Source organism: Protopterus annectens, chromosome 12.part0 (genome assembly GCF_019279795.1).
Source record: "Protopterus annectens isolate FY-2018-M chromosome 12.part0, PAN1.0, whole genome shotgun sequence".
Taxonomy (NCBI): domain Eukaryota; kingdom Metazoa; phylum Chordata; order Ceratodontiformes; family Protopteridae; genus Protopterus; species Protopterus annectens.
The window spans coordinates 143,047,069-143,060,090 of NC_056746.1; the positions used below are offsets into that span (position 1 = coordinate 143,047,069).

Below are 13,022 nucleotides of genomic sequence, written 5' to 3' on the forward strand. Positions count from 1 at the left end.
TGTAAGTCCTTTTTTTAGACAGCAATGGAGAATGAAAGAGCTCCGTTGCTGTAATTTCGCAATGTTAAACGGATTTAACATAGCGAGACAGCTTTAAAAAAAGCAACGGAGAAAGGAAGATCTCCATTGCTTTTTTTAAAGCTATCTCGCTATGTTAAACTCTTTTAGCATAGCGAGACACTTTTAAAAAGCAATGGAGATCTTCCTTTCTCCGTTGCTTCCATACATAACTCTGATGTACTGTGTAAGCATATGCATGTGCAGTACATTAGAACTGCCGCAGAATCGGACAGCTGCGGAAGGGCAGCACGGAGGCATTATACAATTCCATTATTTAAGAAAAGTAAGTATTTTTTTTCTTAAATAATGTCATTGTATAATAGCAATAATCCACTTCTGGATGTGGGTAAGGCTGGATTTACCCACGGTTGTCTTTGTTTGGCCATAAGGGCTTCGCCCTCGTGACCAAACCACACCAACCACGGGTAAATCCAGTATTATCCACACCCAGGCATGGGTTATTGCTTAATTATAATACAGGACGTTATTTATAAATAAAACATCACATGTTTTGCTGTTTTTTTTTTCTTTTTCTTGTTTTTTTCTGTCAGATAATGTTTGTGGTTGCTCACAACACATTGCTGTCATTTCTTCAATTTTATTTATTCTTATTTGTATGCATTTAAAACTGTTCTTTAAAATTATTCCCTAGGTCCCCTCTGTAAATAGGCTCTGTCTCATAAGGCTAACCTTGTCAACGTATATATATTTATATATATATATATATATATATATATATATATATATATATATATATATATATATATATGGTTCCCTATCAGAAGCCTGAAACACTATAAGCTTGAAAATCAAAATCCTGAAACCAAAAGCCTGAAAACTCAAAATCCTGAAAACTCAAAATCCTGAAAACTCAAAATCCTGAAAACTCAAAATCCTGAAAACTCAAAATCCTGAAAACTCAAAATCCTGAAAACACAAATAATGCTAATATGCCAATACAAAGACACTAATATCTACCAACTGACCTTGACCCTAACCCTAACCCTAAGGTCCGTCACCATCGCACACTCACCTGACCAGCCCTAACCCTAACTCACTTAAACCGCCTAACCCTAATTTTTGTCACTATTGCATACATGCCTAACCTGCCCTAACCCTAACTCACTTAAACCGCCCTAACCCTAACATAAAACCAACGACACTTACCTGAACCCAACGCATGACCTAACACCACAGGGCTAACAATAGCAAAGCCACAATGACGTCAGTATGTCTATTTTGTGTTTCCAGGATTTTGAGTTTCAGGATTTTGGGTTTTCAGGATTTTGAGTTTTCAGGCTTTTGGTTTCAGGATTTTGATTTTCAAGCTTATAGTGTTTCAGGCTTCTGATAGGGAACCATATATATATATATATATATATATATATATATATATATATATATATATATATATACACATATATACAAACACTCTGATTGTGGTTACCCTTGGTTAACTTATTTGAAAAAATTCACACATAAATATATTTGTAAGTATAATATAAATAAAAATATTTTAATAAATGTATCAGTGATGGTTAGATTCAAGTAATCACAAAAATCAGGTATTTACAGAGAAAGGCATAAATTTGATTATGCAATCCATAATATTCTGTCAGATCAACACTAACTAGTTAAATTAATATTCCTAAAATCCTCTCTAAATAATTACTTTCACTACCTTGAAGCCAAAAGGCTATTTCTAGGTCATTTATATGGGATGTAATCCCTCTTGAGCTCAGAGTTTTTTCCTGTATTCTGCTGACTCAACTAATTGCTTTCAAGGCTGATAACATTTTAAAGAATCCTTGAGCTGCAGAATTCCAGAATACAGGAAGGAAGAAGGCAGGCGGATCATTGATAGTTTTGCTGATAAAAGTCCGCAAGAAGTCATTCTAGAAGTAGGATTGAACAATGGAGGTACAATTCACATTCTGTTATCTGTATAATGTACTGTTTTATAATTGTTTTTTTTTTACTTTTTGCTGAAATAGCACGTCTCCGGATTTCAGTGTTTTATGCCAGTGTCATAGGTCAAGCGAACATTACTATATGTGATTTCTTTGGCTTCGGTCATCTCAATGGCTTGGGTTCCTGGGGGGGGGGGGGGTTGGGGCGCCTAGGAAAAGTTTGCCTCAGGGTGCTTCTAATGTAGTTACGCCACTGTGCAAATGGTATCAGTTTAAATAAATTTGGGAATATTTCTAGTTTTCTCCCTGGCATACATCATCTGTAGAATGGGGGATCCTTTAAAAAATTGTCCCAGGATGTCCATGACTGCTGTTATTGAGTCGTTTAACCATTTCCAAATACAGGGCTTAATGCTACATTAAGTGACAAGGATACCATTAGGGTACAAAAGCCGCTGTGTGACTGGTTCATAACTGTGACAAAATAAACAGCACAGCACAAACATTCATGTGAATGTGACTGGTTCATAACTGTGACAAAATAAACAGCACAGCACAAACATTCATGTGAATGTGACTGGTTCATAACTGTGACAAAATAAACAAACAACACAGCAGAAATATTCATGTGAATGTGACTGGTACATAACTGTGACAAAATAAACAGCACAGCACAAACATTCATGTGAATGTGACTGGTTCATAACTGTGACAAATTAAACAACACAGCACAAACATTCAAGTGAATGAGTGTGTCAAGCCTAACAACAACATACTGCGGTGCCCATAATGTAGGTGCAAACTAAATGTAGCAGGATGGCAATGTAATGGCAAAGTGAAAGTTTTATTTCTTTAGTTCAAAATTATGTATAAATACACAGCACAGCTTCCCGAAATAAAGATTTGCAAAAATGCAAGAATGCATGTAAAGACACAAACTAATTCTAGTAGCTGATAAAAGCAGGCAGTTGGACAGCAGAACTCAGCTGCTTACTCAGTAGGCACAAAACGAATGGAGAACTGAATGGGCCTAGCGGTATTTTCTGGTGCAAACCCCATATTTCTTTACTGAGTAAGTCATACTTTCAAATGTGAAATATTTCTTCACTTGGTAATGGTAATATTCACCATTCTATCTTATGTCATACAAAATGTGAATGCATTACAAGTGGTCATTCCGAGTATTCGTCAAACAATTCTGTTTTACAGATTTTGCAAAAACAGCAAGGAAGTTGTAATGAAACGTTCTGAAATGCTTGTATTATGAAGAATTAGATAACTGAAGATATGTGGTATTCATCAACTTTCGAGTATTTATGATGTAGGGATGTCTTAAAACAGTCAAGCTTTACTCTGATCCTTAGCATGCCATATATAAAGCCTAGACAAAATGGCAGTTTCTACCTTACATGGGGGGCATGATTGACTTTACATTCCACCTAGCTACAAAAACAGCTAATGGTGTCCTTGTCTCATACTAATATTGCAATCATTGATTTTAGGTTCGTGAGCTTGAAACAGAACTAGAAGATGAGCGCAAGCAGCGTTCAGCAGCAGCAGCTGCCAGAAAGAAACTGGAGGTGGATGTCAAGGACCTGGAAAGCCAGATTGACAGTTCTAACAAAGGCCGTGATGAGGCTATAAAACAACTCCGCAAGCTCCAGGTATGTGCTGTGTTATCATAGAAGCACTTTGGTTTTGTAGATTACTGGCAACATGTAAAGGATAGAGACAGTAAGAAAAGTATGAATAAACTATAGATTATGATTATATGAACTGTGCAAAAGGATGACATAGGTCAAGCTTTTTAGTAAAGGTAAAACAGCTCTTTAAGAATTGTTAAAAAAGTAAATTACTCAATATATTTAGTAACAAAATGTCAACTCCATACAGAAATATAATCATTACAAATCCTCTCGTGTAAGATTGCTACTTCTACATAAATCCAACTCACCCATTAACTCATATGCAGTTTGCAAACCATATTTATTTTTTAATTCACACTAAATGGATAAAACTAAGCAGACAGGAGGAAAACTTGAAAACAAGAGCAGAGTGGGTAGCTGAATTCTGAAAGTAAGTCTAAAACCTGGATGCCAATACATTCACAAGTTCCACCCAAAACCATCTTTTCAGAATGGTATTAGATTATTTAACAGTAGACCTTTACTTTGTATAAAAATATACATATTCCTTCACAGATGAACATCATTAGTGCAGCATAAAGTGCTTTTAGAGCACAGACTAATGTATTTCCAGATATAAGGTTACTGTAGCCTAAATTATTCACCATCTGGAAAGCCTCCACTATTCAGGTGCAGTTGAGCAACAAGGGTGGGGAGAAGGGGGCAGTTGCCCCAAACCCAAAGTATTAGGGGGAGCAATTAGTAAGAGCAGTTCCTGCATTTCTGATTGTTATTACAGAAAGGCACTTCAGAGCTACCTGTGTGTTAAGTGTTGTTTGTTATTTTTTATTTTTTTTTTTTACTCTTGAATGAAAGAAGGGGGAGCATGTCTGTAGTAATCCTCTTGCTACGAATGTGCTCACACCTGAAGAGCTAAAGGAGATGGGGCGCTACATTGGGAACGGGAAATGGGCACTTGATAAGCCAACCAGCACCCTGATGGAAGGCACACTGAATCCACTTTACCCATTTCTCAGCAGCTGAATGAATGCCATCCAGTTCAGACTCAAGTCTAAAAGATTCAACAATGTTTATTCACAGAGATTCACCCCCAGGAAGGGTATGAAATTTCCATGCTTTCCTTACTACTTTATTCATCACCATAATTAAAGTAATACAAAGATTAATACTAACTATGCTTTGAAGAATTAGGCCGGGATATTAAAGTTTAACTTCAGCATTATTAAGGTGCTTTCATCAATAAGCACATGAAATACCTACAGTAACAGAATAAATATTAATATGACATAAACCAAAATAAATCTTAAGTGATGTAATCGTTTCTTCAGCCAAAATTACTGTAACTGGTTGAAAATCAACAAAGAATGAATAATGGATCTATTTAAGCCAATATACTAACTATTCTACCTAGATACCCCATTTTTCTTGCAATGAAGCTAAGCACAGCTACCCTGAACTACAACTTACATTCCAAACCCTCTTATACCAAACTACACAGCTAATACCACAGCTGTTCTGTACTTGCTCTGAAAATGTGGCATTCTCTCCCTCACCATCTCACTGAAATTAGAAACTACTTTAAGTACAGTTATCATTTCAAACTATCTATAAAAATGATACAAATGCAAATGCCAGAATGCAGGACACATCACATAATTCAGGGTCTATATTACATGATCGAATGCTAAGGTGATCAAACACCTTAACATCGATCACGTACTATCGAAAGCAAAAAACAGCGAATGGCCAGTTTAATGCAGGGAAAGATTTCCCTTGGACATTTGCTGGATTTTGCCATTTTCTCCACTGTGGAGCGTTCTCGAAGTTGGTATATTTAGTTAAGGGGGGGTGTGGGGGGCCCACATTGGGGGGTGTGGGAGGCACAGCCCTCCACTTAGTTTGGCTGTAAAGTTAATTTTTTTTTAGTGGCCGACAGTAATGTTTCCCAGCGGCATTCGGTGTTTTGTGGTTCGATATTACATGGTCGATGTTAAGGTGTTCGATCACCTTAGCATTCGATCACGTAATATAGACCCCATAATTCATTATGGCTGCCTCTGCCTGTCATTTATCTTTCTATAACTCTATTGCTGTTTCTATTCTTCATTGTAACCAAATGATTTTACATTTTGCAAATATATACATAGTGTTTCTGTTTGCATGCACATTGCTGGTTACCTTTGATTGTTTCACCTGTACCATTTTTGTTGTCACTGTTTTACATTTAATCCAGGCTAAACCTGCACCTGGTTGTGGTACATCCTAGTAAACAAAATATAGGTAATTACTGAGTAGACAGATAGATAAATAGACAAGTAAAATAAATAAAAGTGTTAAAATAATGCTACTAAGTGAAGTCATTTTTACGGATATGTTTATCGGGAGACATGCGAATTGAAGGTACATGGAGAACCTCGTGCATTGCTTTTAGTAGTTCCTAAGACTCTACACAAATAATGCTTATACATCTGTTTCACTTATTGGTCTACAGAGTACAACAGGGAATATCAGTATATCATCTGAAGACTGCATGGCCAAATCTGTTTTAAGTCTGTTACCAAAGTATAACCCCCCCTAATAAGCCTGGTGCTGTAACATAATAATCTCCCTTGTATTATTACAGCACTATCAATAAGAGTTCCATCCCCCACCCTCACCCCAATTGGAGTGTTTAATTTGTTAAATGTGCATGAGTATTGTTTCAGTTTATTTCTGGAACATATTTTACTCCACTAGTCTACAACTGTGTCAGACCCACCTCCCAACTCCTACCAAGGTCCTTTCTTTTGGCCTAGACTATTTTCAGATTATTCCTTTAAATATGACAAAGGGGGTATACCTTTCGTTTTTCCTATGTGTTGCCAGTCTTACCTTTGTCTTCTGGGAATAACCCTAGTCCAGCACAGCTCTTTAACTGGGGTAACAGAACAGAATGAGCCTAGTTCTAATATACCAGCTCATAAGGTCCATAATCAAATGCTGCATGAATAGTCAGCCATACAAGAACAGCCATCTATATAGTATACTCTACTGTCTAGCCAGCCTGGACCCCGGTAGCTAGGCTACTAAACAGATTGTATAAATCACTCTGTCCACTCAGACTATGCCCATGGCTATCAGCACTACTACCAAGCCCAAGGGCAGAAAGAGAGAGAAGAAGAAAAAAACATTATAAACATAACGTGTAATAAAAAGTTTAATACTCTGAACTGTATAAATTCTATAAATGGACTTGTAATTTTCGAGTATTTCATATAATTCTGTAATTCACCCCGGGATCACGTCAGTCTGCCTGCTAGACAGGGGTCCAGGGAAGTAAACATTGTGGGAAGAAATAGCCAGGGAATTGTTATGGCTAGGCTTGTATAGGCCCTAGGGCCGATAGCCTAGTACCAACCTATGTACCAGTAATCAGCTTCTTGGCAGAGAGAAAAGGTTATAACAAACAGAAAGTACAGGAACTTGTAGAAGAACAAAGTTCTTCAGCTGTCCTGTTTCTTCTCTTTTTGTTTTTATCATGTTTTAGTGCTTGATTTGTAAGTAATGAGTCAGAAATATCTCCTTTTCTTTAGCTCCATTTGTAGGTTTTAGCAGGCTTAGGTGGTAAAGAATGTAAAACATTCTGGCATTTGGACTGAGGATTTCATGCAATACTAGTTAGCGGTAGTCAAGTCATACCACTGACTCACTGAATAATACAAAATGCTAATTAAACTGTACGGGTTCCTCACAAAAAGAGAGGACACTTACATATATGTGATACCAGTAATCAACTTCTTGGCAGAGAGAAAAGGTTATAGTAAACAGAAAGTACAGGAACTTGTAGAAGAACAAAGTTCTTCAAATGTCCTGTTTGTTTTCTGTTTGTTTTTGTCATGTTTTAGTGCATGATTTATAAGTAATGAGTCAGAAATATCTCCTTTTCTTTAGCTCCATTTGTAAGTTTTAGCAGGCTTAGGTGGTAAGAATGTAAAACATTCAGGGGAAGTAACTACTGTGGGAAGAAATAGCCAGGGACTTGTTATAGCTAGGCTTGTATAGGCCCTAGGGCCGATAGCGTAGTACCAACCTATGAACCTATGAATTCAAGAGCACATGGTTAGGTGAGCAACTCCTGCCAAAGTTGTTAAATAAAATCCACCTGAATAGCTGCCAGCTGTTTATCATGTACTTGTTCTCTTCAAGCAGTACAGAAAGGGGGATAAAAGGAATATCAGTCTGTCAAGTGGAGTGCACAGGTCACCTTACTGACTGAAAGAGGTTCATCCAGAAAATATTTTCATCTTTGCAAAATAAAACAAGTCAAACCTCTGAGTTTCACATGTTTGTGTGAATCATATTCCTTTCACATTTGTGTACTGTCACTGGTAAAATAATTTTCTATGTATAGTTTAGATTTATCAAATAATAGCTTCTTCACTGTCACTCATGAGTTCTTTAGCAAAGATTCTTTTCACTGGAAGGTTACTCATCTGACCAGAATAACTCTCAGCTTGCTGGAGGACTTTGACAATAATGAGGATGCCAAATGATCTCTTTCAGTAGCCAAGTTGGACTAGGGTACTTCTTGTAAAGTGACTACTATTAGGGGTTAAGCAAATGATATGCTTGCCTGTAATGCCAAAAGACTAATTTTACTTTCTGTTTTCTGATTCTCACTAGCATCTTGCTGTAATTCTGTCAAAGCTAACCTCTCAGGTTTTCTGAGGATCACCTTTAAGCCCTCATAAATCACTACCTTTGTAGGTTTGTGGGGTAGCCTGTGATGGAGCTGATACCATATCTCCATGGAAGACTGCAGTTTGTTCCATATCACTCAGACCAATAACTGTGAAAAGCACCTTTCTGGAAGATTTAGTCATTTGTCTCATACAGCTAGGAACTCCAGTGGCCAAAATCTCTGCATTGTTATAATTCACTTCTTATAAAATTAATATTTTTAGTTAGGACAGAGCTATATCTGTGTTTGTCCTTCCATTGTGAAAGCCAGAATCCAAAGATTTGCAACTGAGATTTGGAACACGGTTTAAATGCAATATGCATTGATGTCATTAATGCTACTATTATTTCAGCTTCCTTTATGTTTATTTTTAAGAAAGTAACATATTTATTATTTTGTTGGTCATCGTTAGTAAAATATGTTAAGTCTATTAGAAAAAGGTCTTGAAATTGAAAATATAGTGGAGGGGGAATTGGGGAAAACACCCCAACACACTTCATACAGTGTTGTTAACTCCACAACCTACATAAAGTGTAATAAGGTAGTGTTGAAAATGCCAGTGCCAGGCTGTTTGTTTTCAGCAAACATATAATTGGTGCTACTGATCCAATACTGCTCTGCCAAGATACTTACTTTTCTGCTTTATATCACCTCCTACTGCATGGCTAGGCTTTTATGAGCTCATTTGTTTTCAGGGTACCTTAAAAAAGCATGCAGTTGGGTCTAGCAGAAGCAAACTCCAGCTCTTGTCCTCTCCTCATTGGCTGGGTATGACTGGGTATGCTGGTTGTCAGGCATGTAAAGTGTCTCCTCATTGGCTGGGTGTGACTGGGTATGCTGGTTGTCAGGCATGTGAAGTGTCTCCTCATTGGCTGGGTATGACTGGGTATGCTGGTTGTCAGGCATGTAAAGTGTCTCCTCATTGGCTGGGTATGACTGGGTATGCCGGTTGTCAGGCATGTGAAGTGTCTCCTCATTGGCTGGGTGTGACTGGGTATGCTGGTTGTCAGGCATGTGAAGTGTCTCCTCACTGGCTGGGTATGACCTGGTATGCTGGTTGTCAGGCATGTGAAGTATCTCCTCATTGGCTGCGTATGACTGGGTATGCTGGTTGTCGGGCATGTGACGTGTCTCCTCATTGGCTGGGTATGACTAGGTATGCTGGTTGTCAGGCATGTGACGTGTCTCCTCATTGGCTGGGTATGACTGGGTATGCTGGTTGTCAGGCATGTGACGTGTCTCCTCATTGGCTGGGTATGACTGGGTATGCCGGCTGTCAGGTATGTGAAGTGTCTCCTCATTGGCTGGGTATGACTGGGTATGCTGGTTGTCAGGCATGTGACGTGTCCCCTCATTGGCTGGGTATGACTGGGTATGCTGGTTGTCAGGCATGTGAAGTGTCTCCTCATTGGCTGGGTATGACTGGGTATGCTGGTTGTCAGGCATGTGACGTGTCTCCTGGTTGGCTGGGTATGACTGGGTATGCCGGTTGTCAGGCATGTGAAGTGTCTCCTCATTGGCTGGGTGTGCTGGTTGTCAGGCATGTGAAGTGTCTCCTCATTGGCTGGGTATGACTGGGTATGCCGGTTGTCAGGCATGTGAAGTGTCTCCTCATTGGCTGGGTAAGACTGGGTATGCTGGTTGTCAGGCATGTGAAGTGTCTCCTCATTGGCTGGGTATGACTGGTTATGCTGGTTGTCAGGCATGTGAAGTGTCTCCTCATTGGCTGGGTATGACTGGTTATGCTGGTTGTCAGGCATATGAAGTGTCTCCTCATTTGCTGGGTATGACTGGGTATGCTGGTTGTCAGGCATGTGACGTGTCTCCTCATTGGCTGGGTATGCCGGTTGTCAGGCATGTGACGTGTCTCCTCATTGGCTGGGTATGACTGGGTATGCTGGTTGTCAGGCATGTGAAGTGAAGCTAATCTGTTTATCACAGAATTAACACACTATATTGCCTACATAGTTCTCACGTTTAGTGTCTTGGTAAAAAAACAGGTATAAAAACACCCACCTTTAGTGTATCTACAGAAAACAGGTATTTGATACCCCTCCCCATTTCCCCGCATCTTTACTTCTCACCTCAGCTAGTAATAGACTTTTCTCCATTGGGAATAACATATCACATGACTGTCCAGTTTGCTGCAGTATGTTAACTATGTAACATATAACATATTATTCTAGGTCTGTGCATTATCTGCATTGGTGTATGATGACTATTCTCTTCTGTCTTGCTTATCACCTCATTTGCCCTTTCTAGTCCCCGGTTTAGTTGACGGCATCCAGTTCCTTGATACCATTCATTCCATAAACTCTCTCAAACTGTGCTGTTTCACCCATTTCTTCCTTCCCATCCACAGGTAAACACATATTTATATCTACAGCTGCCACAGTGTGGAATTCCTCCCTTTACTCTTTACCTGTACAGTGTTCGTTTCCCCAGTTTTAGACTTCCTAAAATCAACTGTACAAATTCAGAGTGCCTTCTGTACTCAACACTTCCTTCTATGTTCCTAGTGCTGTCTAGCTCTCCATTTAATCTGTTGGCTAAACTTTCTAACCCACCTCCTCTCTATCCCTATTGTGTCCTCGTTAATTTTACTGTCACTTTCCTGTGCTTTATTACTGGCAGTGGAGATATACTTTGTTATAACAAAGAAGCTTCATAATTTTGCTGCTTTTTAAATTCTGTTCCTTACTGTGGTATTTATTTTATCTATATATTCAGTCTAATTTATGTGCTGTTGTATTCATGTTTGTGTTTCATGCATCTTCTAGAAGTAGGGTATTGAATTTAATCCCATTGTTAAAAATAATTAAATCTGTATGTCTGTCTGTCAGCTATAAGGTTTCATCAGTATCATCAGCATTCATAGCTACATACATCAAAATGCTGTGATTTTTTTTAACACCTGAATTATTTTGTTCTGATTTTATAGAAACGCTGTCATCAGAATATTTATTAGAGGTGGTAATGTTGTATCAGTCTGTGTTAAACAAAGAAAACATGTTTTTTTTTTTTTTTTTTTTTCACAACAGGCTCAGGCAAAGGATTACCAACGAGAAATTGAGGAAGCCCATGCATCTAGAGAAGAAGTTTTAGCCACAGCTAAAGAAAGTGAGAAGAAGGCAAAGAATCTGGAAGCTGAACTGATACAACTCCAAGAGGTACAGTATAACAAAAATAATTATTTCTGGATAATGATACCATCAGCAATGTATTGCAATAATACATCGCTTATTCATTCTGCGGTATGTTATTAAATAGATTTCTTTACAACTGCTACTTGTCAGAGACTGTTTTTATTTAGTTGTGAGATGAAATAACCTCATGTGCAGCATCATTTTGTGAGTCTGTCTTGCCTCGTGTTTTACAAGGCACACTAGATGGACCAGTGACTTACGAATCAACATTCTCTTGCTTATCAAATCCCTTGCTTATACGTTATTTGTAAATCGCCAAAGTATACTATATTAGACTAAATTTAAACAGTAGTGATGTATTTCACAGAAGTTCTATGTTTTCTTTCTACAGAAATCAAAAATGTCATCATTTCAAGGGTATACATTTGGCAGATTTTAGTTATAATACTTTCTAAGTTCTTATAGACCTGTACTCTTCTGATTTTGCTGACAACTGTGCCATTTTTATTTCTAGCCTGTGATACAGCAGTCATGAAAAGGCTTTCTATACAGTGGTCACTTCTAAGAAACTGAGCTCCACAAACAAAATGTACCATGCTAAGCAATAATTCAGAAAGTCATTTATTATAATGCTTCATGTGGCAGTGACTTTAAAGGAAAAACATGACTGTGCTTAAAATAAACAATAAACTGATATAGCACCATGTATGATCATGTTCAGATAACAGGTGTTTATATGGCACATATGTGTTATCAGGCAACATTTGCTACTGAGTCTGAGGATTTACTTCTGAATGCTATCAAGAATAAAATAACTTTAGGACATCTAATATTTGATTTATGTTAAGCACATGTAACATACATCACACATTCCAAAGACACTTTTAAATGAGTGAGTGACAGCAGTTGTTGTAGTGTAGTTATGTTATGACGAATTAAAAACACTGACAAAAAAAGTTCAAACATACACAATACCGAACACAAACAATATCAAAAGAAATAATATTGAGAAAAGAAAAATATTTCCTTTCCCGATATTAATAATAAAACACCCATAACACTAGCCTCAAATTCATCTGAATAGTGGCAATGTTACAGGAAGGTTTTTATGAAGGTAAGGTGTAGGGAAGCACAATGGCACAGTTAATAGTACTGTTGCCCCACAGCAAGAGGTTCTTGGTTCGATTCTCAGCTGGGGCTGCCTTCTGTGCAGAGTCCGCATGTCTTCCCTGTGTTCACGTGGGTTTCCTCCAAGTGTTCCACTTTCCTCCCACATTCCAAAGACATGAAGTAGGTGGATTGGACACTCTAAATTGGCCACAGGTGTGAGTGTGTGGAACTACTGTGGCAGGGACAGCCATCTGGCAGTGTAAACCTTGGCTCTAGATGATTGTCACTGTTGAACTGACACCCCGACCCCATGTGCAAAAATTGGGAAAAGGGATTGTGTTTGGATGGATGGGTGCAGCATTAGAGTTAGGGTTAGCATCCATTACTGAAGACAGCATAAATGGTAAAATATACTGAAGAATATCATTAG

The 13,022-nt window shown here is 38.2% G+C and overlaps 1 protein-coding gene across 3 annotated transcripts in view; it reads left to right on the forward strand.

The window, feature by feature from the left end:
- The window catches only part of MYH11 (myosin heavy chain 11), a 547,944-nt gene that overhangs the window by 492,171 nt on the left and 42,751 nt on the right, over window positions 1-13,022 (forward strand). For all 3 annotated transcript variants that reach the window (XM_044089163.1, XM_044089164.1, XM_044089165.1), the window contains 2 exons: window positions 3,473-3,634; window positions 11,378-11,506. In XM_044089163.1, coding sequence (XP_043945098.1) covers window positions 3,473-3,634; window positions 11,378-11,506 — 291 coding nt within the window. The remainder of the gene's footprint in view (window positions 1-3,472; window positions 3,635-11,377; window positions 11,507-13,022) is intronic.